The following is a 24,899-nucleotide window of genomic DNA, read 5'->3' as shown; positions in this document are numbered from 1 at the left end:
CCATTAGAGAACGGCTACTGGTAGGAAAGAAGTATGTACAGGATATGTACGGCTCATGAAAAATTTACAAATAATGGTTACAAATCAGACGTCAAATAACAATAACTTATAAAATATGTTTACAAAGTTTTATTAAAGAATAAAAATGATAAATATATGAAGTAATAGATAAGAATTACAATCTTTCTACATTACAAGTGTTATTATATGAAATATATGTTTCATGTAATGCGTTTATTGTATTTAGTACATTGAATTCAATCTGTATACTTTGTAAGCTTTGGGTATAAATCCTGTCCGCTAAAAATGCGTAAGTACAATATATTTCAAACAGGTGGAACATATAAGACAACAAACAAAGAATACAAGAACAAATCACTTATATTATTTTGCTGTACTTATATTTTGCTACTATTCCTCTGCACTTACGTAAAATCAGGAAATAAAATAAATTTATTAAATCTTTTATGTGCCCTACAGAAATTTTATGTAGATTATAATTTATAATGGCTCTATTACAGTGACAAATCGATTCAACTCACAATAATTTCATTAATATTAATAGAAATTGAAATAACACAATAACTAATATAACATAAAGGGTAACAGAATGGTTGCGGGAAAATTATTCCCACTCTTTCTATTTTGGTAAATATGCATTTTAGATTAGATATCTCACTGATTTCATTAATATTAGGTGTAACCTAAAATGTATATTTACCTCTATTTTTTCTAGCTTCTGCGACGTAAATTCTAGCGCAGCGTATTTATTGGAGTTATTCTATATTATATTTAATATGAATTGAATTTGAAATACAAAATAATTGACAAAGAGGGTTAATTGAAAACCAGTAATTGAGTAATGCTGTGATTTCAATTTTTTTCAAAATTTTTTCCTATTATTATCTAAATGTTATTATAACAACTATCATAATAAAAAATATAATCTGAACGAATTACAATATAACTGCATATTGTAGTATCATTTCGTCTCATTTTGATCCAATTCTCAATTAATTTTCGAATTATTAACTACGTTTACACTATTCGATTTACGTCGAAGTTATAACATCGATGTTATGAAACTGGCCCATCATAGCTATTCCTCTGAAGAATAGAATTATTGTGATTGATCAAAATGATATAAAATTATATGACCGATGTTATAATTGACCGATGCTCGATGATAGTTCGATCAGCTGATTAAAGTCCGACTCGTGGTCAGGATAGGCAATCATTTAATTTTTTCCCTAAGGCGGAAACATAAAAAGTGAAAATTTTTTGTATGCATATGTGTATGTACATACATCTTTTACGGCATTACTGTCCTAATAAGAAGGTCCTTAGTCTTAATGAGAATTGTCTTCCATTCATTTTTCCTTGGATTTCTCCTTCCAATTATGCAGTTAGTCAAGTTATTATTTTCGAGGATTTTTTTACACGGATTGTTATTTTCCATCCTGTTAACATGTCTCACAAGGGACCGTCATATAATGACCAAAAAATTAGATGATGATTTTGTGATAATTTGATAGAGTATCTTTCAATAAGTGACATGTGAAGTTCATTTGCTAATGCATATTGGATTTTTGGACCGAGAAAGTTGGCTGCTAGTGAGGTCCGCAAAGTCAAGGCACTATTGCACTCTTAAACACGTATACGTAATCAAATGGCATGAGAATGGCCCACTAATTGAAAGAGAGAGTCTTTATGCATACAGATTTGTGAAGATAATTTATTACGGAAGATAACAATGAACAATGAAATATGACATACATATTAGAGAATATAAATTCATACATTTTTAGATTGATTGTAATATGTTTATTAATTCTAATGTATACAATTAATGTGTAAGTTATTAGGTGTACAACTTTGCTTCCGCCGTTTTTTTTTCCGAAATTCGAGGCTTTATTGTAAAAAACTGGTTATACATTTATGATTCAAAGTATTGTCCATCGCTGGCCACTACTTTCTCCCATCTTTCGGATAGCGTACGAATCCCGCGTCGAAAAAACTGGTCATCTTTTGAGGCTATCCACGAATCGATCCAATTTTTTACTTCTTCATAAGACCGGAAGTGCTGGGCCAGGCCGTGTGCCATTGATCGAAACAATAATTGATAGTCAGAGGGAGCAACGTCTGGAGAATACGGCGGGTGGGGTAGGACTTCCCATTTCAACGTTTCCAAGTATATCTTGACCACTTTCACAACATGGGGTCGAACATTGTCATGCTGCAAAATCACTTTATTGTGTCTTTCGTTGTATTGCGGCCGTTTGTCTTTCAATGCTCAGCTCAAACGTATCAATTGCGTTCGATATCGATCGCCTGTGATTGTTTCAGTCGGTTTTTACAGTTCATAATACACTACGCCGAGCTGGTTCCACCAAATACAGAGCATGATCAAAATCACCGTTCTTGAAGCGTTGAAACCACTCACGACACGTTCTTTCACTAATAGTGGCCTCACCATAAGTATTTGAGAGCATTCGATGAGCCTCAGCCGCAGATTTCTTCATATTGAAGCAAAAAATTAAAACCTCCCGCAAATGATGAGAATTTGACTCGTAAACTGACATTTTCAATCGAAAATAACTTTATGATGCAGACACAAATCGACTAATGTTTCTATGGGGTTATGTTGACAGATGCCCAAGTTTATTGTATGACGTCTATGATCTATTTATTTCGACCACCATTTACCGCTAAAGCCATCTATAGGAAAACGACGGAAGCAAAGTTGTACACCTAATAATAATTTCTGGAAACTTGCCGTTTGTTTCTTGAGATTTTAAATAGATTAAAGTCCATTACTGTACTCGAAACGTCGATTTTGCCCGTTACCATATACGAATACGTGGTTGCATTCTTCGAACCTAGCCGCAAATATTTGTTTAATACCTTTAAAAGCAAGCAATAATTGTGAAGTTCTTTATCAAATCTCGATTGATGTTGATTACTACCTTTTTGAGGTTCATAGTTTTTCTCGCTAATGGTCTTCTTGACTAAATCGACGGATTGAATTGCTTTGGCTTCCAACTCCAATCGTTTTTTCCAGAAGTTTTTACCAACTTTATGCGTAATATTTCGTGACACAATGTTGTATTTCCGTTTAAAGTTTAGCAGCCAATGGTATGCCAATTGAACTTCATATTGGGGTTCAGTGATTTCATTCTTGAATGCCCTATTTTCTGATTTGAAGATCGTTAATTATCCCATGCTTATCTCTCTTCTTGCAGAAAAACTCGCAAATTGACGCTTCTAGCAGAGCCATTGCTGTTTTCGATCTTTTCGGCTCATTTGCGGAGACGTTTCAATCCATCGCCGACTATGAAAATTGGGACTTGACATTAATTTCGGTCCTCTTTCGCTTCCCCGTTTTAATGTATTCGCGGAAGATTACGATAAATAATCTTCCATACGGCTGTCCATAATCATCCTATTTGATCCAATAACGACAGGTTTTTTCCCATTTTTAACGAGAAATATTCTCCTTGAATACATAACATTTCTTTGGCTTGGGTTCAGATATATATTCAGAATCATTGTCGACATCGTCGATATCGTCATTCTTTGCGTCCTCCTTGAATTTGTTAAATCCGTGAGAACAACTGACTCGGGAATGTAAGAATCAATGTCTGCGTCGAAATCGATGTCGTATCAGCATATCAATGCTCTCGAGGATTAGATTTTGATCGAATTATTTGTTAAGTTGCTCTGCCATCATCTCTTTATAATAATCAAATCGATGAAAGTAATGCGATAATGTTTTCCAGCTTTTTCATCGGTTCCTTATGCTCGTGGCAAAACAGAACGATAACATTGATGATGTCGATAAATCGAGGCATGCACTTGCTCCTCATCTGGATGGTAGGCACATTAATAAAAGAAATTCTTATAAAGATTATCCATCTGATCCCAATGTATCCACCATCCAGATGAGGAGCAAGTATATGCCTCGATTTATCGTCAATTAATGGCTATTCTCATGCATTTCCCATTTGATTTCGTATGCGTGTTTGAGAGCCCTGACTTTGCAGACTTCACTGGCAGTCAATTTTCTCGGTCCAAAAATCCAGTAATACGCGTTACATTAGCAAATGAATTTCACATGTCACTTATTGAAGGGTACTCTATCAAATTATCACAAAATTATCATCTAATTTTTTGGTCATTTTGTGACGGTCCCTTGTTATCTTAATTTATCGATTTTTATGTGGGTGATGTCTGTGTCATAGTACAATTCCGCATTCTTCTTCCTTCTACATATTTGTTTGTACTCATTCTGGTTGCGCCGAAAACTTTTCTCAGAATTTTCTTTTCTAGATATATAAGTTTTTTAACATCTCTTTCTTTCAAGATCTAGCATTCTGAGCCATACATAATTATTGTCTCATCAATATTTTATAGATGGTTATTTTTACGGTTCTGAACAAATCTTTAGATCTTAGCCTTGCAAGTCTAAATGCTTTGTTGGCATTGCTTATTCTTTGGTTAATATTTGTTGTTTCATCATTATCTGATGTTATAATTAAGTCGAGATATCTGAATTGCTTTACGATTTCGAATTTATAGTTGCCAATTTCTAAAGTTGATCCCGTTCTTTTATAGTTTGCGTCATTCCTGGAGGTTATCAGGAATTTAGTTTTCTTCTCGTTTCCAATTAGGCATACTTTTTTGGCTTTCTTTTCGATTTTTTCAAAAATTTCCCTGACTGCTTTTATGCTCAGCAATATCCAGATTATTGGCGTATTTCAGGATTTGGTACTTTGATTTATTAAAGTGACTGATTTGTTGAGTCCCGCTCTTCTGAGAACTGCTTCCAGCACCAAGTTAAATAACAGGCGTACCAATCCCTGTTTGACTTCTTTTTCTATCTATAAAGCTTCTAAGTCTCCGTCGTTAACCTTGGGATTTTCCCTCTTGTTGTCTCAGTAACTAATTTGCACATTTGCACCAAATTATCTGGATCTTCCAGTTCTGTTAAAGTTTCCCAGATTACATCTTAATCTATGCTGTCATATGTTATCTTAAAGTCTACAACAGATATGAGGTAACCAGGTTGTGTTCCCAAGATTTTCAAGGAAAATGTCGCGTAGTAAAGACTTGATCTATAGTTGATCTGTTTTTCCCGAATCCACATTGATATTCGCCTAGAATTTCTTCGTATGTCTTTTCTAGTCTTTTACGTATGATATACGTAATTAACTTATACGTGCTTAACAGGATGATTTCTCTGTAATTTTAACTTTTATTTGATATAAGGTTGATCAGGCCTATATCCACTCTTCTAGCATATGTATCTTTAGATGTTAGTAATAGTAATTAATTTGTGCAATATTAGTGTAGTTGTATGTTGTCTGCATTTCGCTCGTAATCAAGTCGATGTTTGGAGCCTTATTATTCTTTAAAGCAGCAATGGCGTTTTTGACCTCTCAATGCTGAATATTTATGTGTTTGTAATCCAAGTTTGTACTGATTCTAATGCATGTGAATCAATGTCGTTTGTGTCTCAACCTTCTGGTGTTCTTGGTGCTTCTGGTTTTTTTTTCTCTTGACTTCAGAGCAAAAGTGTCTTCAAAAAAACTCCTTTCATCGTCTGATTATTTCTTCTTGGCTTGTTAATAGTTCTCCTCTTGCTTATCTTACAAATTTGCATTGTGGATTGTACATCGATTTGTTGTTTTTTACTTCTTTATAAAATTTTCTAGGATTATTTGTTATCTTTTTAGATTCAATTGTCTTTTTTTTTTCTGCCAGATTATTGTCAATATTTCAGGTTCCATACCGTCGCACTTGCTGAACAGGAGCGGAAGTCGATCGGATAGTCTTCTCCAAGTCAACGTTCGACATCGTCGCCACCGAACCATTCAGGTCAATTGGGTACGGATGAGACAGATCCAACACCTCAGGATCTTCCATCACCTCCTCCCACCCCAGATCCACCAAAACCATCTCACCTCCATGCAACATCCCGCCACCTCCATCACCGCCGCTTCCTCCACCAGTCGTTAATGGATCTATGGCACCGTTGCCGCTAACAAATGGCGATATCGCGAAGATGATTGCGACCAATCTTGTCTGTCTTTTCTTCTGTCTGAGAATCTTTCTTGCTTCCATCTTCTTGATAATATTCTTCTCTCCAATATATAGTATTATTGTTTAGTATTTTGAATCTTGCAGCGTTTTTTTTTTATAGCTTTCATGCACTCTCCATCAAACCACTAGTTTTGACGAATAGCCGTCTTGTTTCCCAGTATCTTCTTGGCAGATTTGTATACACCATTTTTTAGGCTGTTCCATAATATGTTCGTATCAGTTTCTGGCAGTTTACATTTTAATCTGATCTCTATCAGCTCATTGTATTCTTTCCTGATTTCCTCATTTCTCAGTTTATCGCTATTTCAGATTTTCAGTTGTGTCGTTGCTTTTCTCTTACATTTATGTATTATTTTATCTCTAATTTTAGCTCACAAGAAAGTGGTCTGACTCAGTGTTCGGACTTCTTTTTGTATGTATATCCAAGATATGACGCGTACCTTTTATCAATTAGTACGTGATCGATTTGGATGATTGTTTTACCCTCTGGAGATTTCCATGTTCCTTTGTAAATTTGTTTATGGGGAAACCAGGTGGCTAGAGATAATCATGTCTTTTGAGGTAGCACAGTTGACTAAATGTTCTCCATTTTTATTTGATTCATTAGGCAGACTATGTTATCCGATGGTTGGAAAGTGAGCACTTTCTTGATCAATTTTCTTATAGAAGTCTGCCAGTATGATCTTCATGTCAAATTGAGGAGATTGGTCCGATATTTTTTCTAAATCTTCTTAGATTTTGATCTTTTTCTTTGCCTTCCGTAGAGGCGTGAGCGAAGATAATTGTGATGTTATGTAGTTTGAAATGTATTTTAGATATTTTATTAAGATTTACATCTTAGATACAAAATTTAGAATCTTGGATTATAATATCTACGAAATCGACTACCTTATCGCATAGGTTTTATTGACAAAAAGATCTGTGCCATATTGATTACCTCTTATGGTGTTGCCGCTATAATATAGAGTCTTAGATTTCTTTCTTATAAGGAAAGGAGCCCAACTATCCCCCTCCGATCTTAATGAACTTTTATTATATAGTTATTCTCCAGCCAAAAATAAGCGACATATATTTTTTTATATGTGCCCATATGCACTTTTAAGGGGGGGAGGGTGAAATATCCTTTAGAAAAAAATCGGTGTTTCTCTTTCGAAGCGGATGTCGTCGAAACTGTGAGAGATAGAAAAAAAATATTTGAAATAAAAGTTGCATGGTTTCAAGAATACTTTATAATATAAAAGAAGAAAATTAAAAAAAATTTTTTTATTTGTTTATCCCCATCATTTGACTTTTTTAAATAAAATATTTTGATTTTTTTATAATAAAAGAAAGATTACTTTAAGACGAATTCAACCATGTGTGATAAAGTTATTTTCCAAATTATTTTTGAGAAATAATTAAAAACGCACGCTCCTTCACGCAGTATGTTCGTGATGTTGCGTATTTTTGCATAAACAGGAAGCAACGATGTAAATATATCTATTTTTGGAACTCTGCGGATATCTAGTCATAGAAATTTTTATCATGCATACTTTTAGACAGCATTTACGTAACGTCTAAATGATAACATAGTGTCAAGATCGAAAATCGTGTATTATGTAATTGTAAGACGAAAAGTGCAGAGTGTACGTCGCACTTATATGAATTACATTTATTGTTTGACAAATTGAATTAATATCTTATATAATAGTAAAATCGTATTACTTTAGTGCTGTGTTGTTTGAATTTAAAACCAATAAGAGAAATTAAATCGTAAAAGAATTATCTATGAGAAATGATTAAACGTAATAAAGGAGTAGGAGAATATTGGGAAGGATTTGTACATAATGAGCAGCAATATAAAAGCTGTGCTGTGCGAATGTCATGATCAGACATCGTCAGAAATCGTGTAATAGTAATATTGTTTATTAGTGTATCAATTGCTATGATTTTGTAAGTATATATTTAAAAAAATTAATATTCATATTTTTCGTATAATTGTATTTTTAGCTTATAAACATATATATAATATATTATTAGGTGTACAACTTTGCTTCTGCCGTTTTTTTCCGAAATTCGAGGTTTTATTGTAAAAAACTGGTTATACATTTATGATTCAAAGTATTGTCCATCGCTGGCCACTACTTTCTCTCATCTTTCGGGTAGCGTATGAATCCCGCGTCGAAAAAACTGGTCATCTTTTGAGGCTATCCACGAATCGATCCAATTTTTTACTTCTTCATAAGACCGGAAGTGCTGGTCAGCCAGGCCGTGTGCCATTGATCGAAACAAGTGATAGAGGGAGCAACGTCTGGAGAATACGGCGAATGGGGTAGGACTTCTCATTTCAACGTTTCCAAGTATGTCTTGACCACTTTCGCAATATGGGGTCGAGCATTGTCATGCTGCAAAATCACTTTATCGTGTCTCTCGTTGTATTGCGGCCATTTGTCTTTCAATGCTCGGCTCAAACGCATCAATTGCGTTCGATACCAATCGCCTGTGATTGTTTCAGTCGGTTTTAACAGTTCATAATACACTACGCCGAGCTGGTCCCACCAAATACAGAGCATGACCTTGGACGTCAAAATTACCGTTCTTGAAGCGTTGAAATCATTCACGACACGTTCTTTCACTAATAGCGGCCTCACCATAAGTATTTGAGAGTATTCGATGAGCCTCAGCCGCAGATTTCTTCATATTGAAGCAAAAAATTAAAACCTCCCGCAAATGACGAGAATTTGACTCGTAAACTGACATTTTCAATCGAGAATAACTTTATGATGCAGACACAAATCAACTAATGTTTCTATGGGGTTATGTTGACAGATGCCCAAGTTTATTGTATGACGTCTATGATCTATTTATTTCGACCACTACCGCTAAAGCCATCTATAGGAAAACGGCGGAAGCAAAGTTGTACACTTAATATATAAAATTATTATTTCTCGTATTTTTATTACAGTACTGAACAGAAATGTCTTTTATTAATTTTGTGGGAAAACTCTTAATAGTTATTATACAATACATTACATACAAACGTTTATATTATATCACATGTATCATTGAGTTTCTTACAAAGAAGAAGGATTTAAAAAAGTATAATAAATACGAGGGCAAATCAATAAATTCTTAGAAAATTTGTCAGAGGGCACTTGCAGTGTCACATTACTTTTTGACAAGTAGCATCTCTCAGCTGATTATTGTCAAATTTTGAGCGAAATTCATCGCGTGGTTTCATTTCTGCAGATGATTAAATGAACAATCTTTATATTTTTTGCAAAATAGAAAAAACTAATTTCGTGCAGTGATCAAACATCTACATATGAAAGATTTAACGCCGAAAGAAATCAAAGCCGAGTTATATAATATTCATAGTACATTTGCACCAGCGTTTGCGACTGTATATACAATTGGGTGAATGAATTTAAACGTAGTTGTTTACATGTGATGCACCTCGGGTTCATCCAATTGAGGCTGCTACGCCAGAAATCATCGATAAAGTTCACGATATTGTTTTGACTGATCGACGAGTGAAAGTGCGCGAGTTTGTTGATATGCCCCAGGCATATCACATGACACAGTGATTTGAATTTTGCAGGAACAATTGGGTATGAAAAAACTATCGGCAAGATGGGCGCCGCGTTTGCTCACTGTGAATTATATGATAGTATAAGTGCAACTGTGTGATGATTTCAAAATAATGTTTGGAGATTTTAACGTAATTCAGATGAATTTCTGCATCGATTCATTACTGTGAACAAAACATGGATCCATTACTTCCGAGAAGGAATAATCAAAACAATGGACTTCACCGGATGAACCAATTCTGAAGAAGGCGAAGACCGTAAAGTTGACCGGAAAGGTGATAGCCACAGTTTTTTGAGATGCACGCGGTATAATTCAAATCGATTACCTTCCGTCGAAGCAAACGATCAATGGCGATTACTATGCAGCCTTATTGAATCGTTTTAACAACATTTTAAAGAAAAAACGTCCCCATTTAGCGAAGAAGAAAATGCTCTTCCATCAAGACAATGCACGAGTTCATACGTGCTCGGCACCGATAACCAAATTCAACGAATTCCGCTACGGAATTGTTTCCCCATCCAGCATATTCGCCAGATTTAACCTCCTGCGACTATTTTTTGTTTTTAAAACAGGAGTTTTCTGAAGAAATGGTTCGAAGGAAAGAGATTCACCAGAGAGTAGCTCATCGCCGAAACAGAGGCTTATTTTGAAGGGTTGGACAAATCATATTATTCGGACGACTTGAAAAAGTTGGAGAATCGTTGGAACAAGTATATCGAGCTGAAAGGAAACTATGTTGAGAAATAAAAATGAATCGAAAAAAAATGTATTTTATTATATTTTTTTAAAAATTTATTGACTTGCCTTCGTATCATATAATATATATTTGTCATTTTAAGACTAATTGTAAATTAAAATTAATCTTTAATACAATAAATAATACCGTATAAATACACAATGAAGCGTTATTATTGTTGTGATGCAATTACAATTTTTAAAAAAATTAAAAAAAATGTTTACAATTTATTATTTATAATTTTTAAAAAACAAAATGCGTGATAATGCTGCTTAGTATAATATATTGCTGCTACTTTTCAAAATTTGTCTGAAAGTTCTATTACGAATAGAAAGAAATAAAACCGAAAATAGAAAATGTGCTATAAGGAATGTACGAGGATCAATTTGAAATGGAATAGAAAGAAAGATTCCTTGATTTCGAAAATTCTTTTGATATTCCGGAAGCAGAATTAGTTGAAGAAGAAGAATTATGAAGCAGAAAAAAAATGATGTTATAGAAATGATATGTGAAAATGATGAGATACTAATCGAATATAAAAGGAGAATCGTGGAATTTTGGAAACCTGACCTTACGATGAAGCCAAAGTCGTTTAACACAGTAAATTTCGAAAAGTACATAACATCATTATATTAATTACGAAGAATGGAAAGAACAGATAAACAATAGTGGAAGTAGAATGGATAAGCTAAAGGAAATTTCATCATACACATTGTAAAAATTCCAAGAAAATCTGAAAAAAGGAGTAGCTATTCATGATATCGATATTACTCGGGCCTTCAAAGCGGATGTCATCGTCACGATTTTGGCTTCTGCATCTATTTTCATTATTTTCATGATAAAATATATACATTTCGCGTTAACATTGAACTTGTAAGTTAATAAATATCATCAAATATTATCTGTTAAATTTTTTATATCAAATAATATTTTCTAATACTGTTACATACAAAGATATATTATATAAACTATATTACTAAAATAACAGGTTAAAAAATCGTTTATGAAACTTCAGCATATATGTAACGAATTAAAAAAATATTAACGTTACAGGATTTATAGCTTCATCTGGATAAGAAAATTTAAAAAGCTACACAGAATTATCTCGAAAAATCACAAAATTTATGACAAAAAACTATTCAATCAAAAGAGCATCTAGAAGCAAAAGAAAAGTAATAGATTTGTCGAGAATGTTCATTAGCAATTGAAGGCACAAAAAAGATAGAATGTGCGGTAAAATCGGTTTCGGCAACTATACACAGTTATATCATTCAACCAACAATTTTAAATGATGATAGATTATTATTTCTTCTTTTTATAGTTCTAAAAGAATTGACTGGAATATTCGGTCCAAGAGTAGAAGAAACAATGTTTGGACAAAATAATATTTATGTTTCAGCTTTCAAATGTAAATTCCCTGGTTTCGCTGAAATTATTCTACGTTTTGGAATATTTCAGCGAAATTGCTGAAAATACTGAAACTTCACTGAAAGTGATTTTCAGCTCACATCCTGAAAAATCACTGAAATCCAACCGAAATTTCTCTGGAATTTTCTGAAATTTCTCTGAAATTCTTGCTGAAATTTGTCTAAAAATTTTGCTGAAATTTTTCTAAAATTTTGTCGAAAATAAATTTTTCAGCTAAAAATCGCAGAAATTAAACTGAAACTTTTTTAAAATGCTGAAATTTTTCTGAAGAGTAGAATAATTTCAGCAACATTTTTCCAGGGTTAACATCGCATCATTTTGAAATTTGGTTAAGAGAAGTTTTTTCCAAACGTTGGTCCTAAAGCGGTTTTATTACTGGATTCTGGACTGGCTATTGCCTTGATGTTGCAAGAAATAGTCCGTTTTTTTATTCTTCTAATTATATACCAGCAGGCAATGAATCAAAGATAACCGTTATGTACGATTTCCGTTTTTTTATGAAAGAATTTTATAAAATATTTTTCAGATTATCATGATTTTAAATTTGGAAATTAAACTTCATTTAAGAGATTCCATTTTAAAATTGCAAGCGTTAATACATTTTCAATTTTCTTCGCCAAGATTTTAAAATTTATTTAAATTTATTTATTTATGCCTGGCACAAAAGCGGTTATATAGATATTAAAGAAGAATTTTGAAATTCCTGTAGATTTTTGTTCTAAAACAATGCGATGTTTGTGGCGGTATTGCTATAATTACTTGCGTAAGAAATCTCTTTGCATACAACATTTTTTTATAATCCTCATCTTTGTTATGAATTTAAACCATAAAATTAATTGTTACTAATTTACTTTATTCATGTTACTTTATTATATATAATTATATATAATTATATTATTATATAATGTCATAACATGATTTTTGAAAATCATAAATAATAACGAAGGCTTTGATAAAAAATAATTATATTGTATCTATAAAGGTAAATTATATTGTATAAATGATTTATATCTCTGAAGAAGAAAAATGAGCCGAAACATGTAAGTGCATTATGGTATTAAAGAGTTTCATATTATTACATATTAATATATTATTTGCGCAACGACTATCGCGTCCTATTGCCCTGTCTCCAAATTTTTTTTAAAAAATAATTTTTTTTTTAAATAATTAAATAAAATAAAATACAATATACATGTACTTATTACTAAAGTAGCATTATAAATAAGTTACATTTTTATATATGCTATTTTATTACATCCTTTATCTATTATCTTGACAATAAAAATTTATATCTTTATGTCCTATTCGTTTCTTTCTAAAAATGAACTATGTCCTCGCCCAATAATTCATCGAAGTTGATTGTCTTGAGCTGCTCTCCTTCTTTGCAATACTCGATCAAGTAATTTTCGTAGTTCATTTCTGCCCCTATATTTCTATCACTGTTTCAAAATTTGTATTTTCTATCATGTATGATCACACTACAGCAACCGGACGTTCCTTCTTACATTCTTTATATAGAAGAGGAAACTATGCGCACAAAAGATAAAATAAAGTAATAAAAAATTCTGACATAAATAAAAAGATATAAAGAAGGCCTATACGAGTCAATGTAATTAATAATGTCTCAATTATTTTAAAATTGCACGATAAATAAGGAACATTAACGCGCATTTAAATCAAGTCGTTCGAAACGTATAGAATAAAATTTTTATATCTATTAACTTAATATACTATTCAATTACACAACTAATGCACTGTTTACTGTGTTAGCTCGTAATGATTTTCTATATTTTGTTTTAAGATTTGTGAAGACCTATCTCTTGTTATTTGATGCAATTATAAATATTATTAATAATAAATAATGACATATTTTTAGCTGATGAATTTGTCACAAGTAGTACAAGAAACATCCATATCTAATTATTATTAATATTATAGTTACTGCATTTGCAGTATCTATAATATTAATAATAATTCCATTAACTGTACTAATAAAATCAACGCCTCCAAAGCAATAACATTTATATCATTGCTTAACAAACGATGCCTATATCGATATAGGTAATAGATACAGTCATTGTGAGTGCAAAAGTATTCGTACAAGGACATTTTATATAAAATGAATCTTATTATATTTGTAGAAAATAAACATTAATTAGTAATTATATAATGAATACAAGCTATTCTAATATAAACAAGCAAGCTTCGCATGTAGATTTTAGACGCTAAATTTCTCGACTGTACTTTTTACATTGACTGTATATGTGTACTAACTTTATGAATATGTGATATATTCATTATTTACTATGTAATGCATAATGTATCATTTATTTTTTTCCTTTATCATTTCATATATAATAGATAAGAGATAAATGATGCATACGATGCGTGAACGGAATGCACTCATTCACATCATCAATTTACGTTAATTCCAATTTTCTTTGATTTCCCTCCTTTACTTTAAATAAAGAAATACGATTTTACAAGATATTAAAAAAAAATTCAATTTGTACGTCAAACAATAAATATAATTCATATAAATGCGACATATACTCTGCACTTTTCGTTTTACAATTACATAATACACGACTTTCGATCTTGACACTATGTCATCAGACGTTACGTAAAGACATGCTGTCTAGCCATGCAGGATAAAAATTTCTAGACTAGAGTCCGCAGAGTTCCAAAAATAGATATGTTTACATCGTTCTTTCTGTTTATGCGAAAATACGCAACATCACGAACGTGCTGCATGAAGGAATACAGATAGCGCGCCTTATAGAAGCGTTTTTAATTATTTCTCAAAAATGATACTTTGGAAAATAACTTTATCACACATGATTGAATTCATCTTAAAATAATCTTTCTTTTTATCGATTTCTTTTTATCCGTTTTCTTTTTATTCGATATCCGCTTCGAAAGAAAAAAACTGATTTTCTTCTAAAGAGTTTCACCTCTTAAAAATACGAATGGATATAATATATAAAAAAATACGTGTCGTTTATTTTTGTCTGGAAAATAACATACTAAAAACTCATTAAGATCGGAGGAGGACAGTTGGGTTCCTTTCCTTGTTAATATATCGCCATTTAGCCATCTTATCTCTTGTACATGAATCCATTTTGTATTTAATTAGTTCATCCATTAGTCTATCCATAGTTCTTCATATGTTGTATAAACTTCTGACATTCCAGGTTGCAAAGTTCATCTCGTTATTCTTTAGTCGTAATCAGTTTTGTCTCTGAATTTTCCATTCAATCCGAGACCTCTTCTCCTGTCTGCACTGAATAGTTTTTGACGAAGATAGGTTATCAGTTTATTGTCCCCCAATCTGGAGGATCAGTTGTTTGCTCTCTTTCGTTTCCTATACTTCCACCGAGGATTAGATACTCGATTCCACACAGGAAATAACAGCATCACTGGACGGCGGACCAGGGAGGAAAGGTGTGAGGCTTTATTTCTAGAAGATCTGCCATTGGGTGTACGTCACTTCCCGAATAGTGCTACATATGTACATACATAGAGGAAAGGCCTCTATTATGAGATATCGAGTTCATTTTGGATAAATGCTAAAAGTTTAGGCAGAATTTAAAAAAATAATAGGTCATTTTGAAGGGAATTTAATAAGCTTTAAGATGACGTTATATAAACGTTATATAAAATTTAATTCAAATTCGATTTTTGTTTAAATTAAAGAAATGTAAAATGTGAGTAAATCACAAAGTAAAAAAATTATGCTCCTAATATGAGATATTAGCCTCGAGAAATCGATAATAAAATACAAAGTATATATATAATAAGTGCAATTAAAAAAAAGTATATATATAATATATACAAAGTATATATATAATATATATAAGTGCAATTAAAAAATTTTATTTCATGTTTCTAAAATGCAAACAAATACAGTCAGCGTACATAAAAAATAAGTATACGATAGATTATACCCAGAACTCATCTTCAGGTAGTTGGAATCAAGCATCGCAGAAATAGGCACTTGACGTACATTCCGGTTGTCCTTTTTATTATTGTACAATAATATTTACTCTTTAGCAACGATTTCCACTATAACATAGGAACATTATTTCATATTATAAAGGAGGTTATTTCATATTAGAAATATGGATATCTCATATTACGATTTCCATCTTGTAGTTTTACGATCATCAAATCTAACATCTGTAATTAAACAATTCAACATATCCCGTATTTTTTTATTAGTACGACTTTACTCTATTACTACATGAAAAATTTATTGCCAAATATTTATTTATTAAATAATAAACAAGATTTAAAGGCTCATTTTATGAAACTTGAAAACATCCAGATTCTAAAATCTTTTTTTACAATGACTACGACATGATCTAATAATGAATTTTTTACTAAATAGTTTTCAATCCAAGAGCAATAAATTCATGGAACTAATAGATAACGTTTATTAGTTTAGCAGAAATGTCGTTATCTCATAATAGGCGGCCTCTATGTATATAAAAATTTTCACTTTTCACGTTTCCGCTCTAAAGAAAAAGTTACATAATCATTATTCAGCAGATCGAGCATTATATAGCACACGCCATGGTTCACATAGCAGAATCGTCTTATCTCATGTCATCTGAGACTATGCACGTTATTCGGTACTATAAGTTTGTTATACCCGTTAAATATCTACAATAAAGTTATAAAGTATAATTAAAGGTTTTGACAGTGAAGAAGTGTTTTACTTTCTTCTTTCTATCGTTCTTGTAGATCATTTACTTGTGCTATCACCCAAGAGTATAACAATTGGTATTTGCAAAAAGTTGCACTGATTTGCGGTATTGTACGTGTGGTATGGTACGTACGTGCTTGTTGATTCAGTGTAGGTTGACGTGCAAGTATGGCTTGTTTGAGTTGCGGCATGAGATGCGGAGACGGATATCATTTAAATATCCGAAACACGGTTTAAAATTCCGCGGTGCGATGTTTTCAATAGATGGTATTCGTATATGAACACGAGAAAAAGGGAAAAATATGGATTGATCGAATTTTAATTAACCTAGTCGGCGACTGCCGAGAACGTTCGGCAGAGGCGGAGAACATTCCACCCTTAAGTTCTTTGTTAATCATTTGTAAATAAATGTATGTGCCGTCCGATTGCCGAGAATGGTCGACAAAGACAGAGCTATCTCCGTTTCTTATCTACTAGACGAAGGACGGTGACTGCTGAGAACTCTCGACGGAAGTAGAGTATTTTCTATCTCAGAGCCTTCCAAATGGTTACATGATCGCACTCCCACTAAGATTTCAATGGTAAACAGGCTTTTCTCAATTTTACCCCCCTCCAACGCTGCCTTCCAGCCACGCGTTTAGAACTGTCATAAGCAAGTATGCAAGTATGCAAATATAACTCTTAGGATTAATAGAGCTCTCAAACGAAAATAAAATAAATCAAATATGACTTCTTTTACTTTTGTTCTCTCTCTCTCTCTCTCTCTCTCTCGATATATTATCGTATTTATAAAATCGCGTTTGACTGCTGTAATGATACGCCGCATCACTGCTCCACTGCATGAGAGGAGAAGCGTTAAATCCATGGGGGAGAAGCGCGGGCGAGGAACAAGGGGATTTGGAGCATGCTGTGCCTAAGTTGGAAGGCTCTACTCTATCTTCTCGCGCTATTGAATCTTAGCTAAGGATCAGATCGTGTTTGCTCAGCAGATTGCGGATTGCTGGCTCAGAATACGATCTCGGTCGGAAAAAGACGTTCTCTGTTTGTGTCATTCTTTTATACTCGGTAATCACGAAATATCTCGTTTTTTTTCGGTCATTTTCGTGACTTTTCGCCGACCGATTTTTTTCGCTCCACTAGATCGCTCCACTAGGCCGCGACGGCGCTTCGGCTGCACTTGGTTAGTTTCGGGTTTCTTCATCGCAGTCGATTATATTCGAACTGTGTGATCGTGGTGCCTGAAATTTTGCTTTGCCTTTAAGAAAACGTTGGACCTGAGTGTCTTCCTGTGCGTGCACAGGCAACATTCCGGCTGTTTTCACTGAGAACGATGCGATGTTATAGAGAGGCACACGTTACACACGTATCTCTGAAATTAAGCCGTTTCCAACATATGTTTATATAAAATTTTGAATTTGTGTAAGGAATTACCCCTTAAAATCATATTTAAGATACACCCTGTATATACATTGCATAGAACACAGCAAACATGTGGTGTTTTATTTTACTTTTACTATTTTTTATTTTGTTCTGTTTCTGTAAGAAATAAGAAAATTAGAAATAGGAGAATTTATTTAACCGTGAAGTATCGAAATATCAAATAAATCACTTATTTCAAATAAATGTTAATGTAAATGCTACTTACCATTTTTATTTATTTGAAATAAGATATTTATTTAACATTTCGATACTTCATGGTTAAATTCTCTTATTTCTTATTTTCTATTCATTATTTTTTATTTCTTAAGTACAAAATAAAAAAAAGTAAGAGTAAAATAAAATCACATGTTTATTGTGTCTTATATACAGGGTGTTCCCAAAAAAGGGTTCTCACCAAATTTTAGGGATATGTAGTACTCATTAAAACAAAAAGTCTAAAAAATACTCCGAAAATCTTTTATTTTTGAGTTATAAAGCATTTTCTTCTGTGAAAAATAGAAAATGAATTAAATCTACAATAAATATTCAATGTGCCTTCGGCTCATGTCAATACACAATTCGGCATATTTCGTCATTGAAGATCAAAGAGTCCAGGTTTATTTCGTATTTGTTGACAACAATGTCCAAATCTCTTAATCAGTTCATTCACGCCCGTATGTGACCACTTAATTATGCAGGGATTGTTATATTCAACTTTGGATTATGGATCGTGTCTAGTTTTGTGTTATCTGAAAAATGGCTAATTTTTAAAAAAATGGCAAATTCTGAAATGACTGATAGTTATTTTATGTATGGCAGAGCAAAGAGCAATGCTTCAAAAGCAACACGTTTGTATCATGAAGCTTATATATATATATATCGAATCGCCGACAGCCAAGTAGAAGAATGTTTAGCAAAACTCTTACGTGAGACCGGACAGTTCAAATCAAATTTAGTTGCAGTAGATCGTGACTTGTTAGAACTCCTGCATTCGAGCAAAATATTTTACGCACAATTAAAGATCTATCTTGTCGAAGAATGCAAAAAAGATCAAACCATCACACTGTATGGAACATTTTGCATGATCAATTTTTGCTCTCTATCATGTCTAGCACGTTCAGACTCTTCTCCTAATTGATTTGCAACAACGGGTCACTTTTGTCAATGGCTTCTTCATCGATGCAATCAAGATCGACAATTTTTGTGTACAACATTTTGTTTACTGATGAGGCATCCCTTCTAGGATGGGCTCGTGTATATATAATAACGTTCATAACATACATGTTGGGGGGGGAGATGAAAATTCTTATGCTATCATAGCATCATCGATATCAGCATCGTTTTTCTGTAAACGTTTAGACAGGTATTTTTGGAGATCATCTAATTCTTACACAGACCTTACATTTTGCTTAATAGACTAACAGGACAAGTGTATCTTAATTTTCTCGAAAATAATTTATTCAAACTTTTGGGAGATATTCCTTTACAACATAGACAACAAATGTGTTCATACACTATAGTATCCCTGTTCATTTTCTCCTTAATGTCAGACCATTTAACCAATCGTTTTCAAGAAAGGTGGATAGGACATGGCGATCCAGTTGGCTACCTCGTTCATGGATTTAAATGTGTTGGATTATTATCTATGGGGATACTTGAAGAGCATGATATACGCCACATCAGTTGATACAATAAATGAATTGACTCAAAGAATTAAAAACTGTTATCAACAAAACCGGAATCTTTGAACGTGTTCGATCTTCAATGAGGAGATGTGCCGATTTGTGTGAAATGGACGGAGGGCACATTGAATATTTATTGTAAATTTAAATTATTTTCTATTTTTCACAGAAGAAAATGTTTCATAACTCAGAAATAAAAGATTTTCGGAATACTATTCATTAAGACTTTTTGGTTTGTTTTAACGAATATTGCGTACCCCTAAAATTTGGTACCACCTTTTGGGAATACTCTGCATATGTATCCTAAGTATGATAAAAGAATTTTAATGGGTGATTCCTCACACAAATTCGAAAACTCATATGACCGTATGTCTAAAACAGTTTAATTTCAAAGATATACAAAGGTATAACGATTAACGAGTCCTTCTCATTGCAGAAAGCTCCCTTTTTCTATATATTTACTGTTTTGAGATATTTGAGTAGAAATTAAAATTCTTTATACGTATGTAACCATTTTTCATACGTGATAATTTTTTTGTATATTTAAAATTGGAATAGTATATTATGTAAGGCAGTATTCTATTTTTTGCTTGATACATTTCTATTAGATTGATAAATCTATACATATGTATACACAAGATCCTTACTACGTTTTGAAATAACATAATGATGCAAGTATTTGAGAAAAAAAATTTACATCGATTCTAATATAGTGAATTCAAAATGAAACTTCCAGAGTGTCCATTGACGCGCGGTAGTTTACCCAACTTGCATTCAGACTCAGTTGGCGGTGAAAATAGCGGAGACTCTACTGAATCATTAATCGATGAGGCCGAGGATTATCTGCGACGAAGCATTGATTCTATGCTAACAATATCAAGCATCAGCACGGATTATTGGAACAAACAAACAACAAGACGAAGAAGAACGCGAAGGCATTCGGAGCCGAATTTGATACATGATTGGCATCCTCCTCAGGATGCCAAACCATATTTGCCAAAGGTATATATTGTTATATATATATATATATATATATCTATTGTTATATTTGTAATTTTTTTATGTTTTAATCATTTAATTCTAAATATTTTAAATATATAAATATATAAACAAAAAATGGATTTAATTTGCAAAATGATACAAAATTATTGGATCCGTTATATCATGATTTAGTTAAGAAAGAGTAATGTTTTCTTGCTTTATAAGTTAAAAATTTTTATTGTTGATTTTTGTTGTTAGTCTTATTCTTATTCTGCTTAATGTTCGTATATATAAATATTGTGAATACAAAACACACGCTCCTCTCATACGCTTTCAAGATACAATTATAATCACATTGCGTTATAATGGATCATGGTTATGCTGAGTTCAATGTAAGTTTTTCAACTGATTTAATTAATTTCAACTCGATCATGGAAATCATTTCAAAAATTTCAAATATTAACTCGATATTTTAATTAAATTACGGAATTCTGATTTGAGTATCCAGCTAAAAAATACGACAAATGACAATTGCAGTTTTTAATTTTAGACAACAACTTAACGATGATTTAATACACTTACACTTTATTTGCCTATCATTTTACAACGTAATTTGATTCTGATATTTATTATTTATGCACTGAGGATAACCTAATTTTATGATCGAAAAATCTGTAATTGATGATTGACATATATATTATATTTAGATTATACACGTTTAACTGTGTCGGCTCTCATTGGCATTATTTATCCTTTATTTATCCTTTTATTGATTTAATCTTTATAGCCTTATTCGATTTTAATTGTTATTTAAATTATATATAATTACTCGAATTTTTATGTGCATTTTCCAGATACCAAGAGATCTCAAACTGGATCATCTTGTGAAGATTATATCACCAGAAGGTAGGATCCTCCAAGGTCGCGTGAGATATGTAGGTCCCGTTCCTGGCCGAGAAGACACACATGTGGGAGTAGAACTGCCATATGTCAATGGTTCATCTGATGGTACTTTTCATGGCAGAAGATTTTTCGATTGGTAAGCTTATGAAATAATTTTTTAAATGCAAAATATTTTGCAGACATGTATTACGAATAAATATTTAGAGAGTATAATAACACTTCTTTTATTTGAAACTACATATATAATAGGAAGAAAAGTAGAATTTTTTAATATAAAAAAATTATTAAATTAAATTATTAAATTAAAACTTTTTCTCTATTTGATTCTCTAAATTTTTATCAATTGCAGTAAAAGGGTATTTTAGAATATCCTTTTTGTCTTTAACATTTCTGGATATATGCAGGGAATGGAAGTAATTCGTTACTTTTTTGGTAACTGCATTACTTTTTCTTTCTGGTAACTGTAATGAAGTTACACTTTTTTGGTAAGGGTAACGAATTTTACAGTTACTTTTATTATTATTTTGCACAATTGAACACGGTACAAGTCATAGCTTGAGACTGGAAAGTCCTAGAGCTCCTAGAAAAACTCCTCCTAGAAAGACTCCTAGAAAAACAAAGTCTGCCCTCAAAATGTCAGATAAAATTGATAAGGATAGTACTTAGTGCTTACACTTTTATACACTTTCGTATTTAGGAATTAGTTCTGACGAATAAATCGGGACATGTTCATCTTATCTCGGCTTGAATGTTGCGTCATTCCCAATTTTTGTTAAGCCTGCCGGACTTTTTTATTTTGATTTCACATTTCGTTTTTATTATCATACCAATTTTATTTATTCCGGCTTTTCTTTATGATCATCACTCAATACATTATACTGATTTAATTATTATGTTATTAAAATATTATTTTTATTTATTATTATTATTTAATTATTGTATTATTTGTTATTATTTGCGATAATTTTATGATCTCTTATCGGCATCTTTCCTGTGCGCAGAATATATTTGATACTGGTCGTACTATTGTTTGAAACTATTTTTATTTGAAATTTTATATTTTTTATTAAACACATTGTATATTTCTTCATAACTATATTATTTCTTTAATTAATATTTCCTTATGATTATAGATGTTTTCCAAACATCAGGGACACAACGAATCATTATATCCTTTTTATTTGCCTACGTTAAACAAGGATGAAACGATTCACTGTGTTATACAGTGTTTGTGTCCTTGCTGAAAAGCACCTTATAATATGAAATACATCAATGTTTTGCGTTATTTCATGTCTACAAGTTTTTTAATAAGCGTGCCATTTCCTTATATTGTAATTCGTGCTGCCATATTGAGGACAAGAGGACATTAACATCATCGAAAACATGGGCCGATGGTCAGACTCTGTTTTTCTAGGAACTCTAGAAAGTCCCTCTATTGTGATTGGTGATCATCGATTTTAAAAAAATAACAGAAAAATAACAAAAAGTTACTTTTTTAAGTAATGGTAACTGTAATGAGTTATTTTTAAAAATCGATAACGAGTAATTTTAACTTGTTACTTTCAAAAAGTAACTTTTCATTCCCTAGATATATCCCAACAAACGAGAATGGATTGAAATTAATTGAAATGGATTCAGATTTTCAGAAATATTGATTCAATGTTAAAATGAATGCTTTTCAATCCTGAATGTATTTTGATTCATTTATAGAAATTGCATGGAGCATATCTCTATGCCTTTCAGTCTAAAAATAATATTAGCTTTTTCTGTGTATTGTGAATACTGTTTAATTCAAAATTTTGAATAGGAAATACAGTTTTTCAATCCAATTGCATCCAATTGAATCTAATTGAATCCAATTGAATCCAATTAAATCCAAAAAAAGTATTCGCTATTTAAAATACGCATTCGAATAGAAAAAAATTCAATCCATTTTAATTCATTCTCGTTTGTTGGAATGTTATGTAGAATATATTTCATTAAATTGGAAGTAATAAATGCTTCATTTATATTTTAATCAAGAATAAATCTCATTTACAGCGATCCGGATCGAGCAATCTTCGTTCCGTTTAAGAAAGTGGTGCTTGCTTGGTGCACCATTTGACCCGAAGCATCGATCACTATGGTCACTCCTCATATTCTACTCTCCCAGTATACTAAATAAGAATTGATAATATACAAGCCGTACTTGTGGATCTTCATCTTCAAAAGCTATCAATTTCTGATTAGCGAAATCAGCATCATATGATTATTCTTAATCTGTGACGATTCTATCATTCTCTACTATATGAAATCATCTAACTATGTGTTAAAGTTATCGAAATTTGAAAACAGACACTAATCTAATAGTATATACAGTACATACAGGATAACACAACTCTTCTCATTTTATATTGGCCATTTTATATAAAATCGAATGCTCATGCGCAAATAAGTAAATTGCCCTATCTCTTTTTCTCTTTTTTTTATTGCTCTATTTCTCTTTCTTTCTCTATTTAAATAAGCGTTTCAATGTTCTCCACTTAAACATTTCTTTCAAACATACATATTCAGAATAGAAATTTAGAGGGAAGTATTGTCCATTTGATAAAATGTTGTGTGAGACATTTCGAGAGATTGGTCTAATTTTTATGAAAAAGTGAAAAAGTGAACAAACGTGACATAGAAAAGAGCAAAAAAGATTTTTTTTTATTTATTGTATTATATTTTAAACTTATTTTTTGGACATATATGTATTATATATAAATTTCTTTTATATCAGCTTTCTCATAATATATTTTCATAGATATATAACATACATAATATTTCTTTATACAAATATACATTTTTAAGTTAATTTAATATTTTTCCTAAATTTTTCTATATTTTTTCTTTATTTTTCAATATATTTTCAATTTATTTTTATTAATTTTCATAAAGTTTAAATTATTTCATTGCAATATTAGGTTTATTCATTCTAATATGCCTCAATATGTTCCTACAATAGCACTTACTTCAATGAATTCATTGGATTGCGATGCGAATAAATCTAATGAGTTTTGCGAGGAATTTTGACAGAGTGAAAAAAGGATGAAAAAAGAAAGAAGTTTAGATAATCGTGGCAACTTATTTATTTCACGCATGCGCGAACTCCGTTTTGGCCAACATCAAAGGTGCTGACAGAGAGTTGCGCTGTATATATTGTGCTATAATAGCGAATCTATCGAAATATGTATTAATATTAAAAGAGTCCTTAAATTACCCAATATTAAATGTATTTTCAAATGCAGCATTATGTGATTATAATTTTATATATATATATATATGTGTGTGTGTGTGTGTGTGTGTGTGTGTGTGTGTGTGTGTGTGTGTGTGTGTGTGTGTGTGTAGT

The 24,899-nt window shown here is 31.8% G+C and overlaps 1 protein-coding gene across 1 annotated transcript in view; it reads left to right on the top strand.

Moving 5' to 3' along the window:
• Positions 1–23,633, top strand: part of LOC105622230 — a 125,983-nt gene extending 102,350 nt beyond the window's left edge. The window contains exons 7-9 of the mRNA XM_012203657.1: positions 20,382–20,647; positions 21,481–21,665; positions 23,570–23,633. Of these exons, the coding sequence (XP_012059047.1) occupies positions 20,382–20,647; positions 21,481–21,665; positions 23,570–23,633 (515 nt within the window). The remainder of the gene's footprint in view (positions 1–20,381; positions 20,648–21,480; positions 21,666–23,569) is intronic.
• The last annotated feature ends 1,266 nt before the right edge of the window (positions 23,634–24,899 follow it).

This window comes from Atta cephalotes, assembly GCF_000143395.1.
Source record: "Atta cephalotes unplaced genomic scaffold scaffold00002, whole genome shotgun sequence".
In the NCBI taxonomy this organism is placed as follows: Eukaryota; Metazoa; Arthropoda; class Insecta; order Hymenoptera; family Formicidae; genus Atta; species Atta cephalotes.
Note: the sequence above shows the minus strand (reverse complement) of the source record. Positions and strands in the feature narration are given on the sequence as shown.